At 36.5% G+C, this 18906-nt stretch overlaps 1 protein-coding gene across 3 annotated transcripts in view; it reads left to right on the top strand.

Moving 5' to 3' along the window:
* The window catches only part of PLGRKT (plasminogen receptor with a C-terminal lysine), a 31085-nt gene extending 14786 nt beyond the window's left edge, over positions 1-16299 (top strand). For all 3 annotated transcript variants that reach the window (XM_054810991.1, XM_054810992.1, XM_054810993.1), the window contains exons 3-5: positions 7621-7751; positions 8725-8834; positions 13539-16299. In XM_054810991.1, coding sequence (XP_054666966.1) covers positions 7621-7751; positions 8725-8834; positions 13539-13660 — 363 coding nt within the window. In that variant the 3' untranslated portion in view covers positions 13661-16299. The remainder of the gene's footprint in view (positions 1-7620; positions 7752-8724; positions 8835-13538) is intronic.
* The last annotated feature ends 2607 nt before the right edge of the window (positions 16300-18906 follow it).

Below are 18906 nucleotides of genomic sequence, written 5' to 3'. Positions count from 1 at the left end.
AGAGAGCCACAGAAATTTTGCAAGTCAGAATGTGAAATGGATAGGAAGAAACATCGTATTTGCAGGTATTGTTGGTGTTATAACACCCTTTCCTTTCATACCACAGTATATTTTACAGCTATTTCTTCTTTCATTTTTGAGTCAGTGCTCTGAGACTTTATTTCTTTTTTAAAAAATCAGGTTTATGAGGCACACACAAAGAATGTACCTAGAGGCATTATTGGAGGATGGATATAACAAATTGAATAGTTCTTTCTTACTCAGTTATTAGTCAGATTTCAAAATGACTTGATATTGTAATGTTAACTCTCTCTTACACTGCTTGATCTATTTTACTATTCCTGCAGCATGGATACAGTTTCTACATAACTGGCTATCCAATGACTCTGGTTTGCCTTTAGAGAGCTTGTATAAAACTCCTGAGAATTCTAAACACTGATAACAGTACCTTAAAACTTTGCTTACTCTGTAGATAAGGTGATTAAATGCAGGTGGAAGACACCCTTCTTCACTCTGCTGCATGTTTGTTGCTCAAAGGCCACACAGCAGAAGTGTGGAAATGCTAGGTTACTGCCAAGAAATCTCTCTTTCCTACCACAGTCCATTGGATTGAGCCTGTGCTTTGCACAGCTTAAAACGTCAAATGGATTTAGGTGTTTTTGATGTTCTTTTCCTTTTATATGGCATGTAATTCCAGTAACTTATTGACAACAACGGGAATATAAAGGATTTTTTTTTAGTGCAGTTTACATTCTGGCTTGTGGCTAATATTGTGAAACCCCTTTCTTTTTTTGATAGCTCTTAGCTTGTAAATATTTTGTAATGTGTCTTTGCTGTTGGAAGCTTTAAAAAATGAGTTTTCTTTTTAGAGAGTGTAGTTTCTTGCAGCACTAATAATTTTAATTGCTCTGTGTACTTGATGTGCAAAATATTTGCAAACAAGCTTTGAAGTAGCAAGATAAAACATTGAAGTCTGATTTATTTTAGCTGTTTGATCTAGAGGCCCATTTCCTGACACTTTTGTGTGCATGCTGGTCCTAGAAACAAGCAGACACTGCATAATTGTTACAAGTTATCATCTCCGTATTGCACTCTGGTGGCTTACAATGGAGGTATAAACATAGGTATCACTATTCTACTTTCCACTTATTTTTGCTAAACAACCGCTTGCAGCAGCTTCTGGTTTTGCACATTGATTAGGGAGGATGACACCTAGGACAGGTCACATAAGTAAGCCTTTAATCTTTTGTCTGCTTATGAAATGCCAAGTGCATTGCTACTGCAAGGGGTTTGTGCAGTTACTTAGCTATACTACCTGCACACCAACTTTTGTATGTGTTTTGTGATTTGCAGATTTTTGTATGTGTGACAGTCAATTTTTGAAAAATTAAGCCTTATTTTCATTGTGCCTCTGAGTACTCAGAAGTTACTCGTTGTTTAAATAATCTCTTCAGAGTCTCTGATCATTGAAAAACTGCAGTGAAAATAACCTATTATAGGCACAGTAGCCGTGGCCTATAACAAATGTTCAGGAGATTAGTCGATGACAGAAATGGAGCTTCTTTTAAAATAAGTGTAAGAATATTCCAACAGTTTCTTCACACTTCTGTTTTCTTAGATTTAGATAGTGAGTTTCAGAATTTAAGCAGAGAAGGTGTATATTTATCTGGCTGATAATTCCTTCTAAGGTAGATTAATTCCTTTTCTGTCTGAGTATCTGTTTACCAGGCTGTCAGCATAATTATTTCTTAATGATAGTGACATGAAATACAGTTCCCTAAATAGGTTTTCTGCCATGATCACACTCAAGCCAAGTGTTTGACCTGCCCTCTATTTTAGAGGTGGTTGGGGAAAACAGCGTATCTGCCAGGAGAGCCATTAAATATATCAGGTTGCAAACAGAGGCTTTATACAGGGGTGGTTACTATGTCTTCCTCTCTTGAGATACATCTTGACTTGCTCAAACTACATCAAAGAAATTGTGTTTAATACACATGAACAGTGAAGAGAGAACATTTTCCACTAGTTCTGCTTTCCATTTCTGGTGAGCCTTTGTACACCACCTTGCATCCCATTTGTTTTGCTTTGTGTGTCACCCTAATACAAAACCAAACTAGCATCTGTTCCTTCCTACAGCATCTGAACACTAAACAGAAAGGCAGAGAGAAAGAGAGAAAATAAGCTAAGAGTCTAAAGTATCAGAAATTTCCAATCTATCCAGTGCTAATGTGGTTTATAATTCAGAGAGGACTGGGTTTTGGTTTTTTTTTTTTTTTTTTTTTTTTGCAAGTTGTCAAAGTTGATTGAATTATTTCAGATGAGAATTTTCTCCCACTGGATTTAATCAATGAAATGATGGTATAAATGCTCTTTTCTGGTGTTTGACATCATTGTGACAGTCTGAAAAATAATCAATAGAAATGATAAGGATGGTTACCACTGGCTAGTTTATTAGCATTATCAGTTTCACAGTAACTGACCTTTTCCCTTTCTGCCTCACTTCTCTTCATCTGTCATGTTTCATTTTGTCAGATTGATTTCCTTTTACTATAACAGTTTGTATGTGTCAGACTTCAAAAGCTAATCAGCCCTTACAGTTTCTCACATGGAGTTGAGAAACTACTAGCTGTATTTAAAGAAAAGTTTAAATAAAGTTATTTCTAATTGGGTCCTCCTGAGTGTGTTATAAAATATAAAATGTTACTTGCTACTAGTACCCATTTTATTTTGAAATACTAAACTTAAATTTTAAAATTGTACGATCAATATTTAATGTCAATAAAGAAGCTGCTACTGTCATTTAAGAAAATCTGTTCAATATGGAATTAAACTCACATAAATTTATATAGGTTTTTTTAGATTATGATATTAACTGTGCTTGTATATGTGTCTCTGAAACATGGTCTGATTGTTATAGGATGTGATTTCTTAACAGTAATAGAAAAGCATGCTTGGATGTGTACCCATGCATCCCCATCACACCTTCAGCTCTCTTGTGCCATGCATAGCAGCCTGGCTGGTAAAACAACAGTATCTTACTTCCTCCCATGGTAAATCTGCACCTGAGACTCTTCACCTATAGTTTTTATGCAAGCATAGTCATGTAAATAGTCCCTATTGAAGTTTTAATGGCTATATAGATGGAAGGCTTATGTATTTAAAATGAAATAGAATTTATTCCCTAAGACATGGCACTTGGATGGTGAACTATTGTTCACCTGATGTATATGATGTGCACCTGTGGCTTGTTTCCTCAATAATCAACCTTTTCATCAGTGAGATTATTCTAAATAAACTACAGCACACCTGTGCTAAGGTTGAATGATACACTTTTTTTTTTCTATCTTATCACCTATGAAGTTCTTTGTGTGAAGTTATGGTTTGCAGTTAAATGAATACCTACTGTTCTTAATTCATTCTTCTGATCTGCCTTAATGGGAAGTCATTTTAAATGTCATTGCAAAGTAAGTCCTAAGGAAGTAGGACATGGCCTTTGTCATAAAATCTGCATGCTAATAGGTCTAAAGTCTACTCCACCCTTTCACTATCCCATTGTGGCTGGCATTTTCAATAGAACACATGTGGAGGAAAATAAGACACAATTACTAAGAAATTAACAGCTGAAAATGGGATATTGATTTGAACTGCAAACATGATTTGGTTTTCTATCTTTCATCTAATTTGGAATCATCTTAGTGGTGGACTTCTGAGTCTTTCCCTACATAGATCTGCTTTCAAATTGTGACTTGCTTAAGGTTAACATAATCTTAATGTAACAGTTTTGCCTTATGATGTACCAATAGTTGTTTGCCAGTGTAAAGTCAGCATATCAGGGTATCTTGGTCGTTCAGAACTGTTGGAGCTCAAGATGTTCAATTCAGATTGGCATGTTAGATGGGTAAGCACAAGGATATTGCCCCTAAATTTTTTGAAATTTTGAAAGATTGACGTACAGAGGAGTTGCTTCAGTGCCTATGTAGGTGCTTAATTTTGCAACTTAGAGCATTTGAAATTCATTTAAATACTTAACACTCTTCTAGTGTCAAATGTCGTTCATAAACCTATTTAGCTCATTAGATGTTGGGTGTGGACATGTTAAAGCAGTCTTTGATGACACAGGGTAGGTACGTGCCCTGCCTTATGTCTGCTCCTTGGTGTGCTGAACACATTACTGGAGCCCACGTGAGGAATGTGATGGCAGCATTGACCCACGTCATTTAGCAGTGCAGTGGCTCTGGAAAGAGCTGGGGCCTACTCCAAACTGTTTTTTCTAGAATTATTCCAGTAAGTTTAAGTTGTGCAATGAAACAGTATGTTCTGGGACAACTTTAGCCATAATTGTTGCTCCGTTTTCCATTTCCTTTTCCTTAAGGAAAGCTTGAAATCCAGTGAAGTCAGCATGGAATGCCCTGGTACACTTTTACTAAATCTCTTCTTTAGGCAGATTCCCATCGGAGTCCTATAGCTACAGCACTATAGTGCCAAGTGACAAAACTGATCTTGGAAATGGAAAGCAGGAATAAAAATTTTTTTTCAGAGTAAAGGAAGACAAAACAAATGGCATTTCTGGTGTTTGGGAGAGGTATTCCTGGGTTTGGCATAAGATTGCATAGGTTCAGAGAGATTTTGGAGCACATTTAGTGATGTTTGTGTATTGTTATTAGGATTTCTCCATATAACTTATGACTAAATAAGAATCAATGTAAAAACAAACATCTGCAGCAGTACTGTAGATTACTTAGCATCCCTAAAAACATCTCAGTGCTTTCTTGGTGCTATATTGTAAGTTTATGGACAAAATAGATCTTGTATAGTAAACTGTTCATTATAACATCATGCAACTTCAGTAACAGCAAGAATTAAATTATTAATTAGCTAAATGTCACTAGATCTACTTTTTACTGCCTTCTGTGCATCGTGATTCCTCTGGAACCTTTTCTTCTTGGCTATTCTAAAGCTTCCCTCCAACACATCTTTTTTTTTTTTAAATTAATTTAAATGCAGTATTGTGTTTCATCTAGGTGAGATTTTACATCCACATAGAAGAAGTGTGCTCAAAGGAAAGGAATTATGAGCATTTTTCTATACATTCCCTGCTACCCCCCACCCCTCTTATTTTTGAATGGGATACCATGTAGAAAATTGAGGGCTGGGGGGGGTTTAAGGGGCGGGGGAAGATTCTTCTGGTTAGAAAAGAATATGAAAAATTGTTTGATTGTTATCTGGCTGCTGTTTATAATATACGAAACAAGTTGTTTTCATTTAGACTAAGTTATGTATATAAATTACTTGTAGATATATATAAAAGTATCCTTGGACTTCTGAAATTTGGTATGACAGGGTCCTACAGAAAGGTGCTTTTTTGACCTTAGTGTTTGTGACTTGGTAATTATCTTTTTCTTTCAGTACTTGGGTTTTTAAGAGCTAGCAAAATATAACTTGTGTGAGGGTGAGGTTTTGGGGTTTTTTTGTTGTGGTGGGTTTTTTTGTTTTTAAAGAAATCATGTTAGGATCCTTTATTTTATGCTCGTAGATTGAAACTTACAGCTTTCCTTTTATTCCATGCTTATTTCTTTCTATGCTTTGTGCATATTAAACTGTCTGTTTTTCTTCTTCTCCTTTGAGTTTCCGTTTAGCAAGACCTGTATTTCATCAGCATATCCTTGTCCCACTTCCTTCTCATGTACTTCTTCAAATTGAAGCTCATTTAGGGTAATACTGTGCATCTTGGAAGCGTAGGCTCCTTATCTGTGCTGACAGGCAAACAAAGGATCCCTTAATACTTTTCACACGTGTGCAAACTACAGACATAATCAAATTGAAGGGGAAAATAGAGGTCATTAAATTGATATTACATGTCATTATTTTATCTTGTCACGTCAACCCTCAGCAATTTACCAGGCTTAGGATATTGGGGACCGCAATGGGGCTAATTAACAGGCAGTATGCTTGTTTACTTTAGAATTTCCAAATGTCTCATAGGTGACAAGATTAAATCTAATTATTTTTGATATTTTATTAAGTGGTTTGTCAGCCATTATATAATTACTTCTTCTGAAAAAAGCAAACTGAAAATTATGGATATCAGGAAGGTAGAGCTTGTTGATATTTTTTGTGAGAACAATTGCAAATCTAAGTCTTGAGGAAAGAGAAACAGATGAAACGGTATTGTGAGACTACAGTGAATGTTGTTTTTCCTACTGTGTACAATTATATGTAATTAGATCTGTCCTTTTTTTATTATGCTGTCTAAAAATTAATTCTACCTATCTTGGGTACTGAATGAGCTTGTAAATAAGATAGCAAGATCAACATAGTCTGAAGAAATAATTAGTAACAATTTAACAGAAATTGTTCTGTTCAGACTAAATCAATAGTAATGGAGATGAATAAATGGGTGGAAACCTTAAGTAATTACAAATCCTTTAAATTATTCTTGAATTAGAAAGCAGGAGAAAAGAACAGATTTAATTATTTTTATAGATGCATGAGAACAGAACTTTCTGAATTCTCTCTTTGTTCTTTCTTTTTTAGTGCTTTTTTAGGCAGCTGGTATTCTGTTTCCTGTACCTTGTTGGACTTTTTATGCAACTTGGCTAGCTAGGCTAGACATGCCAACTCAGGTACTCTATTTTTTGGGGAAAAAAAAAAAAAAAAAAAAAAAGAGTTACAAATATTAATGAGAAGAAGCAGACTTCTTACTGTGCTAACTAACTTCTGTACTCTGGCTTCAGACTACTTTTTTTTTGTACAGATCTTATTTTTTGCATCATTCTAAGGAGGAAAGACCACTGTTCTTTTTGGTGTTCTGTACAGTAGAGAGGAACTTTTAAGAAATATTAAATTTACTTTTATTTAAGGAAATGTACCAGTATGTTTAGATGGAGCATGTAATTTAAAAAAAAAATAAATAAAATCTAATAGTCTGCTTTTTTATTCTTATGCACCATAGAAAGTTCTACTTTGACATGTGAATATACTGTCTAGATTGTGCTTTTTGCATTGTTTTTCATTTTAGTTACAGAAGTATTTTCTCATGGACTTTTGATACATAGTCCAGTATCTTTAAAAGATCTGTTACCTTCACAGCATTTTTTCTATATTTGTAAACTATGGTGTTTCAAAGGAGTTATTAGCTTTATGACGCATTATGAAGAGAAATCCTCAAAGGGCAAAGAGGTGTCAAGATTGACTCTAAAGATACTATCAGCTAAATTAAAATCAAGCAGAATACATTGGAAAGCAGCTAGATGGTACCCTTTGAATCACCATGGAAATGCAAAGGTCAGAGAACCTTAACCTAGGGAGTGCTGCTGAGACTTGGGGATCTCTCAAAACTGAACACTGCTATTGTGATTTCCTTGACCTTGAGGAGCAGCATTAGAAAGCTTCTGCATTAAAGCATTTGCTAAGTGACCTAAATTCTTTCTTGGTATAAACTATTCTGACTTGTTACTGAGGAAGACCATTCTCAATCAAAAACTATGAATGTCTGAAGTAAAAGAACAAAAAAGAAACCTTCTCAGTTAATGTTTTGGATTTACAGACCAATGAGAGATTGACTCAGTCTTTAAAATAAATGAATGACTTAATTATGTTTAACCTCTCTCCCTTCCTTAGCTGGAAAGGCAACTACTGATGCAGAACCAGATGAGAGAGAGACAAACAGCCATGCAGATTGCTTGGACGCGGGAATTTCTCAAATATTTTGGGACATTTTTTGGACTTGCTGCTGTAGGTTTAACAGCTGGGTATGAAGTTTATTTCCTAACAGAAAATATATTACCTTTATATTTCTATGATGCATGACCTTCCTTTTGCATTATAACAGGTAGTTATTTTTATCCAGTAACTGCTCAGAGGTTGATCAATGACAGAATGACTCTGATTTCTGTCTGCTTCCAGATGTGTTTTGGTTATGTCTGTACTGCAGACTTATATAAAGGCAGAGATGTGTGAGCTGATGATAAAATGATACAGCTGAGGTACCAAAAGTTCAGTGCAAAATAAAAGTTGTCTGTGGAGCAGGAGAGATTGTTTAAAAGCCATGCTATTTTCTTGTCTGTATTGTGATTTAATGAACTATTAATGAGCAACAAATCCTCCACCATCTGGTTTTTTTAGTATGTCAGTGAACAAGTGGACATACTCTGAAATCTGTTCACTTAAAATTTGAATCCGGAAACTCACCCAAGGGGGAAAAAACCTGACTAATAAAGCTGAATTGCATGGGGAAGAACTTGCCTTATAGGACTTTTGTTTGGTTACATGTTTTTGTTGTACTATAATGTGATTAGAGGGAATGTAGGAAATACTTGTGGTTTTGTGTACGTAGTACAGATTAAATGCACCTTATGTATTATGCATTCTCTGTGGACTCATACGCATTTGGAACTGAACATGGTATCTTGATTGCTACATGTTGCATGTGGCTGGATGAATATATTCATGTGCATGTGCATGCTACACAAGTTAGATATTCCCATTTTTGTTAGATATATTCAAAACTCGAAGCATTATTTTTTTTTATACCCTTGGGTTGACAGTTGAGCAAGAAGGCAACCAGACAAATGCTTCTGAAAAAATTAATACTTGTTCTTGTTGATTAGAGAGTGTAGAAGGATGCACAAATCCTAGACAGTCAAGGTCAACCTAAACTAAGAGCGCCAATGTGCTGAATGTCCTAAATATTCTTATTTTTTCCTTCTTTTTTTTTTTTAACAGAGCAATAAAAAAGAAGAACCCAGGAGTTTTACTGCCAATAGTTCCCTTAAGCTTTATATTTGCATATCAATATGATATGGGCTATGGGACACTGTTGCAAAGGATGAAAGGTATGTGTATCTAAGTCTGTCTAGTTCACACATTGAACCAAGCTTAATATCTTAAATAGCCTCTTATCTTTTTAGAATGGCTGGGAGAAAACTTTCAATAGATTTTCTCTAGACAAAAATCTTACTCTTGCATTTGTTTTCTGCTATGTCACAATCAGATACTTTCCCAGTCAAGACTACACTCTCTACTTTTACAGCCTTTCCCTCCAGTTAAGACTGTTTGTTAATTTCTTCTTTCTTGTTTCAAAAAAATGTGAATTTTAAGGCTAGAAATACGTCTGAAGTAAGCATTGCATATTTTGGAGAAATGACAGATCTGGTAATTTCCTTCCATATTCCACTCCAGTGTTTTGGCAAGGGCTAGGGATGATAAGAGCGGATAAAGGGATACAGACAGGAATCATGCCCTTACACCTTCATGACGAAGCACAGTCATCAGCTGATCATCTTGCCACAGTGCCCTGCCAAGATGGAAAAAAGAAGGATGAGTCCCAGAAAGTGGGGTCTTGCCTTATAGTTGTCAGTGGCAGATCTGATTAAGTGATGGGTGTTGAGGATTACAGAGGTGCATTTATGTTAGCTCTGATTCCTAGTGAATAAGACATGCTAAGAGAGTGTTCACTGTAAGTGAAGACGGCATTGGGCCATGGCTTGTTACCTTCACAAATCATCTTAGTTCACTAGCTTGATTTTCTTGTCCGCTACTGACACAAACATACTGAAACAAAATAAAAATTTGTTTCAGCTCTTGGTCTTAGCCTCCAGATCTAAGAGCTAGATTTCCTAACTCTGTGTACTTCATTGAAAATAATGATAGATTAATTAGACACTCAGAGATATTTCCTGCTGCACAGAGGTGCAAATGTATTTAGATGATGCAGCAATGTATATCTGCAATCATTTCCTAAACTAAATGCATTTCTTTGGATTTTGATATGAAGAGGCAGCTGAGCACAGGGAAAAAAACTGGGTGGTGCTTAGAAATCAGGGTGTTGAAAAGGAGACTAGTGCATACAATGCAGAAGGAACACTTAGCATTTAAGATTTGTTTTTTGGGGGTTTTGGGGTTTTTTTTAAAGATGAGGTAATTTTCATTCCAGAATTTTGAAAGAGTGAGCATATCATGATGCAGACCCCATGGCAAGAGTATGTAATGTGTTTACTGAGTACTATGTGGTCCTGTATAGATTGAAGAGGGGCACTGGGATATCCTGTTGCTTACCAAACAGGAAAAGTCATCTTCATAACATCAGATCCACTAGGGCAACTTCAGCAGTATGCAGCGCTTATGAAAAGGTTTTGGAGAAAAGAAGCTGTGGAACCAAATGGACAATAAGATAAAATTAAATATGCCATACTAACTCTGTCTTTTCCAGGAAAAATAAATTATCTTTCCTAAAAGAAATATGGTAGATCTACTATAAACTCATGAAAGCATTTAATGTGATATCCCATGAAGATTATGTTAGCATGAAGGACATGGAAATTAGTAGACAGGTAAGCTTGGAGTAAAGAGAAGATGTCAAGGTTTGTGCTTAAAGAGGAAGGCTAGGTCTTAGCAGGGTTATTAGTGATAATTCCTCAAGATTTGGTCTGGACCAGCTTTTGGTTTGTATTTGAAATTATTAGTAGGTTATACTAATCAAATCTGTGGACGACAAACTTGATTGGTGTCATCAACAGAGAAGAAATAAACTGTAGTGCAAGAAGAACTGATGACCTGAAGAACTGAGATAATAAAATAGGATTCAGTTTGATAAGAAGGTCAGCGAGACGCTAGAGACTAATAGGGATTTCCACTGTCAGAGCTCACAGGAAATGATAGAAATGAGAAAAACCTGAATGTATTAGGTGATTACAGAATGAGTATAATCCAGTAGTGTGATGAAATTATGAGAGTCAAGCTAAGTCTAGAAACATCAAGTGAGGTTTCCTAGCATCACAGCATGGTTGAGGTTGGCAGGCACCTCTGGAGGTTATCTGGTCCACGCCCCCCTGCTCAGGCAGGATCACCCAGAACCATTTGGTGAGGAAAGTGGCCAGCTGGCTTTTGAATATCTCCAAAGATGGATATTCCACAACCTTAGTACAAATAGAGGCTACAGATAGGAAGGTATTGATGCAGGAAAATAGTAATACCTTCCTTGGAAATTTATACATAGTTTGGATTGGTTCTGTATAAGGAATCTAGAATTACTGAGGAGTTAAAATTATCAGGGAATGTCAAGCTGCCTTGTGAGAGAAAACAAAGTGATTGATGAGTTTAGCCTTGTAAAAAGACATGAGAGATTTGGGTCTACAGATCCTACTTACAGGATGGGATAAAGGAAAGAGAAGGAAATTAAACTAATTGCTAATATCAGCTCTAGCATAAAAGGAAGTGGAGTAGCCTGAATGAATCTGGAAATCAGAAGAAGGTTTGTAATTATGTGGAAATTGGGTTCAGGAGTTCATTTTTATTTTAAGATTAAAATTAAGTAGTTGAAGAGAAGGTTTTATGACAAAATTGACCTGCAGCCACAGTGCCTGTTGTTATTATTCAGCTGATGGCGTGTCCACCCCCATACTACTTGCTCAACCACTTCTCTGCTTGCCCATGTATTCTCTTGGTACATGCCATACTTCATCTCTATAGTGTAATAATGAATGTATACACCATTCCCTTTATTGTTCCCCCTTTAGCTGGTCTCTTTCGTCCAGGGTATGCCTATCTTCAGCCTCATGGCCACTTCCCTCTCCTAAGATAATCTGCAGCTATTTCTGTGCTGCACAGTCTTCCTTGTATCTGAACAACCTTGATCAAATAGTCCTACATCTGTTGTCCCTCATTCTTTGGAATCAGTTTATACCCCTGCAAGGTTTCTCTGTGTCTCTTTCACCAGGCATTTTGTCTTTGATCTTGCTTACAGTTATTTTTTTTCTTCTGTCTCTAACCTACTTGTCCAAACATTTTCTCATGACTTGCCTATTCTCCTACATTGACATCGGAGGGATTTTTCGATGTTTTATAGCTTGGGCTAATTAAAGCAAAAACTGAGGACATAGTGGGAAATAGCTATTTTGAGTTTTGCTTGTACTGCTGAAAAGCTGTAAATGTGCCAGGGCCACGTATCACAACTGAATCTTTTGGGGATGGCAGGGTTACAGAACAGCCCTCAGGTGCACTGTCTTTTCTGACTGGCTGAGGACACTAAGAATCAGTCATGGACCTGCTATCTATGTTCTTGGCCTTGCTGTTCTGCTTTTCTTCCCAGTCCAGGTACATATTGCTAGTGTTTTTCAGTTAGATTATTAGAGGAGAGGAGGGACTGCACAGAACTTCTCCACTAAGCAATGAAACTCTGGCTACTTTTTCCAAGATTTAGGTCGCTTGCTGCTTGTATCCTGAGCCATGTGAGAAAGATGGTGACTGGACAATCTGCTCTAGTGCATGTGAGGGACAGGCATAGAGATTTGACTATCTATAATATCTCTCTGTCACCTAAGATCTCTTACTATTCCATAATCAAATGCTATATGCAACTGACTGACATTGTGTTATTACCAGTTACTGGGAGTGGCAACCAGTGTCACCCTGTTTGATATTACTGATGTGTGGAGATCCCAAGCACTGTAATACTACCAAAATTGCAGGTGGAGATTTCTGTATTCAGACCGGTTTTAAAGAATGACCACAACCTTGTCTGCATTACAATATTCATTCAAGTTTATTGCACATAAATACAGCTTCAAATCACTGCCATAACCATCATCAAGCTAGGACTTAGGGCATAGGTAAACAAGATTGTTGGCATTATAGCAAATGGCATCAGCCAAAACAAACACATTCTTTGCCTAATCTTCATCCTCTCTTGTATCACAATCAGACTACCACAACTTATGTGATGTTCAATCTTTATCTTTGTTTCTTGGATTCTCTGTCCTAGATGTTTTCATTCCAGTCTTACCCAGAGCATTCTGCACCCCACAACTTTTCCTTGCTATGCTGTTAAGACTGCATGTTAGTTAACTGTCTTAGAAGATGTTTTTGGAAGCAGTATGCTTTGACCAATGCTTTGTCAAGTCCTGGGCTACCCACTTTCTGCCCATAGCCTGACATCTTTTAGCCTAGGCCTGAGACAAGAAGAAAAGTTGTGCGCAAATATGACATGTCTAGGATACTATGTACAAGGAATTTACTTAAAGCCTGTCTATGCTTTTATGTGTATGTCTGATCTGCCCTCTTCTCAGACTCCTAATTGGTCAAATACAGTACAGGGATGGTAAAAAGTACATGGTGATGCTAAGTCTTTGCTGTATCTCATGACTCCAGTCCAAAGCATGTGTGTAATAAATCTCTAAACAAAGCATTACTATAACTCACGTAGTTTTTAGGAGAATGGGGCTAACAGAAATGGCGACAACAGCACAATTGATTGTTTTGGCTGAAGTTCTTTCAAACAAATGCAGCCTGAGGCACATATTCAGTTCAGACCAAACACTTCCGTGTGCAGTTATCCCACCAGTCCAAAATTTTTAAAGACAACTTTAATGCTGCATTGGCGTTTGTAAAATACATAGCTGTGACCTGGTGTTTTGTTGTTCTGGCCCAAACAAGAATGGCTTAATGAGTTTCTTTTTTTTATTATTTTTTTATTTTTTACTTTCTTTGCTTTCTCACAGTAAAGCTTAGGAAATTTATTTAATTTCTTTATTTTTTTTAAGTTGAAGCAGAGAACATAATGGACACACAGAGCACTTTGCTAGAATTGCCAAAAGGACAGCTCACTTATGAAGACCTGGAGAAAATCAGAAGATCTCAGAGCAAGTTCTTCATAGAAAAATAGGAAGATGGTATTAAAGCTAAATATCTGAAATGTGATCATAATACTGGTGTTGGGCAGAAATGAATCATTAAAATTTTGAGAAAATTATGAGCTTTTATAAAACCAAAATATAATTCATTTTTAATCAGTACTTTCTAAAGCAATGATTTTCATTCGTATGTATCTCTTGAACATATACATTGTTGATGTAGTATATTTTTATTGTTTAGAGTGAAATATTGGATTTCCACTGTCTATTTAAAGTCTAAAAAATAACTTTCACCTGTAGTAACAATGTCTGGTACTGACCAAACTCACTATAATCGAGAACAACAAAAAGTTAATTGGTAGTAACAAATTTGTATAAATATCATCATAATTTTCAAATATATTTAAGCACGCTAGCTCAATCTGAAGTCAGGAATAGACAGTCAACTTCTTTGAAAAATAAGACACTTTTTATTTGCTGTTCTTTAGGCAGTAAACTCACCATCTCTGCTTCAAATTCGGGAATAAACAGCTTTTATCAGAAGTAGGTTCAGAAGTAAACACGTCACTTGCTAACTGTGTGTTTTACTCTTAGGAAAAACTGTATTAAAGTATGAGCAGAGATAATTTCTCAAAAAGAGAAAACAAATTATGTAGCTATTTCCTGAATCTTTTTCATGCTTGTTTGACATTCTGAAACTCAGGATAATTTGTTTACATAAAATCAGAGTTTCACTACTAAGATGAATATTAACTTGAGCTAACAGCAAGCAAAATTATTAATGTATGTTTTTGTAATGGGTAGATCCAAGGGGCCTTACAAGTACTGAAAAACTGAGGGATTTTTTGCATGCCTTTACTCTAGCATGGTACATACTGAGAATATAATTTTAGTATATTTTAGTGTTCTGATGTTACACTTGGAAAAAAAAATGCATCTTTCTGTATTGGAAATCTTGTTTAAAATGAGATTATTTTGTGTTTTGGAGGGAAGCTCTTCTAGCATTAGTCTAATTCTGGAATGAAAAACAAATGCTCAAAAAGCATCCAATAATGAATTAAGCCTAAGTCCGTATTGCCAATTTGTTGAGTTAAAAATTAAGTTCCAGCTGGAGATAATGCCCTAAATCTGTTTTTGAAGACTACTTGACTAAAATGAGAATATTATTACAGTAAGACAGGTGAATATATAATAAAACAAAAGCTTTTCATCATAGAAGTTAATAGCACAGTGTGCATTGCTGTGTAAGATTGATTTCTGAAAGTGCATTCACTTCTGCATTCAGTCACTTCCATAACTGGTTCTATCATCTGCATGTTAACAATACATACAATTTGTAACATATTTCAAATGTGATGCCTTTTAATATGCAGAGTGATAAAATGGGTTATAATAACTTGTTCGGTTATAATAGCTTGGTCTACACTTTGACTGCTTAGGATCTAAGGCAATGATTTTAACAGTCTTAGAAGGCATGCCTCAACTCAGCCTATGGTGCTACCCATGTTCTGTGAGCTCACAAAATGCAGCCCAAGACCACCTCATGTTTTCTACCTGTCCTACAACATAATCACTTACCATTTGCTGCTATATTATGTAGTACTCTTAGGACATATGTATCACTGCTTACTTATTTTGCTTTGAATAACAGATCATCTACTACCTTTCCTCCAACTTCTGAAGTCCACCTTGCTTTAATTTTGAAGAAGTTATAATAGCCTTTTATGTTTTGATCTCTGTCATCTATTGATACTCTTTCTTCCAAGAAAGAAAAACAGTTAAAGCAGCTTGTTTTGGTATTTGTGCATCTCCACCTGTGCCTTTTAACCCATCTTTTAATCCTATGAAAGACATTTTTACAGGAGAGCAGTTTTAATAGTCAATACAGCAGTTTTACTGACAAAGCCTACAAAATTAGGAAATGCCCTAATGCTGTCCACTCTGAAATAGGAATTAATATCTGTGTGTGTGTGATGGATTGATGGCCATGGTGGTGGATCAAAAGGCAGTGTTAAAGGAAGCAAGCAGGCTTCCAGACCCAGATAGCAGTTTTAGGAGATGATAGGATAGCTATTTATTACTCCATCCTAGCTAAATTTGATTTTTTTTTTCTCCCAGAGGTTAAAATTAGATCAATAGCATTAACTCATTGCAAGACTCCACACTAAAAAGTGATGGAAATGGGGTGAGTTTAATTCAGTGTTACACAGGCAGTATCAGTGAAAGTTACCAAATTTATAAGGGAAAAGCAACAGGCTTTAAGCAGGACAGTCTAATGCCAAACCCAGAAATGGATTTAAATGGGCTACATGGAATGTGCCAAAGATCATCATAGAATTTAAGGGTTAGTCACCTTTACTGCCTTTATTTTTTACTGATAGCTTTGCTTTTTTTCTTGATAAATATATACTTTGTTTTGAAGATGCTCATTCTTTGTTACAGTGTATTAATCAAAATGGTTGCATGTGCCAAGCCCAGTCATATCTGTCACATAGATATCTGGCTACAGAGTGGTTGAACTGTATGATTTGCTTTGGAGAACAATGAAAGAAAGCAGGAAAGCTCATCTCTGACAGAGTCTACTTCAGGAAAATAGATGTTTACAGCACAAGTTGCCCATCATCATCATACCAGTTGTACTTGTAGAAATAAATAAAACACCTAAAACATCCTGCTCCCTTTAGTCATTGGTGCTCAACTGGCTTCAGCTGTAAGACTGACTTTAATATATCACAGCAACTGTCTTTGTTTTCATGAATCACAGGGGAAGAGAAGAATAACTGTGGGGGGAGCTTGTTCTAACCTGAAGGCGCTACTCTTATGACCTTAATCCTGTTGGTTTTTCCGGTCGTAATGTCTGATAGCCATGTATCCTGAATCAGTGTCACTCGGAGCAGGATTCTTCCAGGAAAGTGAGAAGTAAGTCATGATTAGGATGTCAAAATTAAACTCTGTGTTCTCTTTATGGATATGTCTCATTTAGAATCCAAGAAAGTGCACACTACTTGTGAGCTATTACTGCCAGCCCCACACTTTTATCGTTAATGTGGTTTTGATAGAATACATGAGTATTGTTGAGAAACAAGCAAAGTCACTTTGGGGGGTCCAGTTTAAGCCCCTTCCTTCATTCCTTGGATGAATGATTTAACTTTTCTGAACCCTTCCTCATGATAGGGAAAGTTGATTCTTACAGTCCCTTCCTAAATGTTTTGAAGTTATTTTATGACTATGACTGCATATCACTGCTTTTAAATGTCAAAGGGGAAAGCACTTATATATACATACACAAATGAGATAGTGTTTGCATAATTATTTAATTGCTTAATCAGTCTTGGAATTCATTATAGAAAAATAGTTGGATTTCTTAATTTTTTTTATTAGTTTTCTTAAAGGTGAACTGCTTTCTAAAACCCATGATCATCTGATGAAGTTAGCTGGATAACACTAGTACTTAGACACCAATCACATACATGCAGTGGTGTTTCATGTTTGTTGCAGAATCCTGTCTGGTAAGAAATATGTAAAATTCATGTTTGGGCAGCTTTCAAAGACTAAGTCATTCTTGCAGCAGTGAATTGCATGAATTTGAAATGAAGTCTCTGAAAAAAATACTTATGAAGTTTGTGCATTTCTATGCTATGTCTTGTCATCTGTGTAGATTGTCTGATGTTTAATATGTGAATAAGCCTTTCATTCAAGGTATTCAAGGCTATCAAGGTATTGTTAAAAGATATCTTCTTTATTTAGCCTCCTGTTTTCATGAAACATCCTCTACCCTCTATACACTTTGATTGCTATTGGCCAATAGATTCAAAATTTAGTGCAAGGGAGAGAAATGGTACAGTCACCTTTACCTTATTTTAGGAAACTAAAAAATACAAAATACTTGCGCTGAGACAGTACCCTGGATGTACCTATCTTGCAAGATCCTACAGATCATGAATGGAGTTTCCTTTCTTTGAAATGATGTTGATCAAAGAGCTTTGAAATGAGTTGATCAGAGGGCTGGAGCACCTCTCCTATGAGGACAGCCTGAGAGAGCTGGGATTGTTCAACCTGGAGAAGAGAAGGCTCTGGGGAGACCTAATTGCGGCCTTCCAGTACCTAAAGGGGCCTACAGGAAAGATGGGGAGGGACTGTGTATCAGGGAGTGCAGTGATAGGACAAAGGGTAATGGCTTTAAAAAAACTAAAAGAGGGTAGATTTAGATTAAACGTTAGGAAGAAATTCTTTACTGTGAAGGTGGTGAGGCACTAGAACAGGTTGCCCAGAGAGGTTGTGGATGCCCCCATCCCTGGAAGTGTTCAAGGCCAGGTTGGATGGGGCTTTGGGCAACCTGGTCTAGTGGAGGGTGTCCCTGCCCATGGCAGGGGGGTTGGAACTAGATGGTCTTTGAGGTCCCTTCCAACTCAAATCATTCTATGATTCTTTGCTCTGCTGTTGTCTGTTCTTTATAATACAAACAGTAAGAAGATGGATAGTTAGTTCAGATTGGTTGTATTTAAATTTTCATTCTGTGTGTACTGTTTTGAATAGAAGTAGTTTTTCTAGCTGTGATGAACAGATAAGCAAACCTAGCCTCTGACTTGATTTAAATTCATGGCAAATTACTGAGAGATTGCCAGTTAGGCTTTTCTGCATAAAGTCCTGTATGATTTAAAGTTATATGACTAACATAGTAAGTTTCTTTATAACCTACTATTCAAATCACAGTAGATGCAGTTGAAAGCCCTAGATGCAAAAGCAACGTTACTAAAATATGTCTGGAGGAAAAATACTGAGCACTGCGTCCTACTAGTGAAACAGCATTAAGCATAGTAACATTAGGCAATGTCAGACTACTGCCAGCATTCAGATATGATCCTTAATAAAACTCATTAACTCACTGCCTGTTGTTGCAGTCTTTAATCCTAGCAGGAGAGCATTTGTAGCCTGTGCTTTTCAACACAAAGAGTGATGAAGAGTGCTGCAGTGTGGGCTCCCCTGAGGAATTATGAATGTCTTGAAAGGACATTCCTTCCAAGGCCTCTTTGACAACTCATGCTCTATCATATTCCAACAAGCACGACGGAAAGCACAGACAGTGTTTTCTTTCACATTGAGTAGTCCTGATGAAGAAGCGGGTGAGGTCAGAAAAACTGTTTTGAACTATTTGTTTTCCAGTCTCTTGAGTGCTTGCATTTAGCAGCTGTAGTCAGACACCGCTTGTGAGCCAGCCTAAAGGTGGCCATCATAATGCCTGCCTTTGCTTAGGGACAGTTAGATGTAGTGCCACAGT

This window comes from Grus americana, chromosome Z, assembly GCF_028858705.1.
Source record: "Grus americana isolate bGruAme1 chromosome Z, bGruAme1.mat, whole genome shotgun sequence".
Classification (NCBI taxonomy): domain Eukaryota; kingdom Metazoa; phylum Chordata; class Aves; order Gruiformes; family Gruidae; genus Grus; species Grus americana.
Note: the sequence above shows the minus strand (reverse complement) of the source record. Positions and strands in the feature narration are given on the sequence as shown.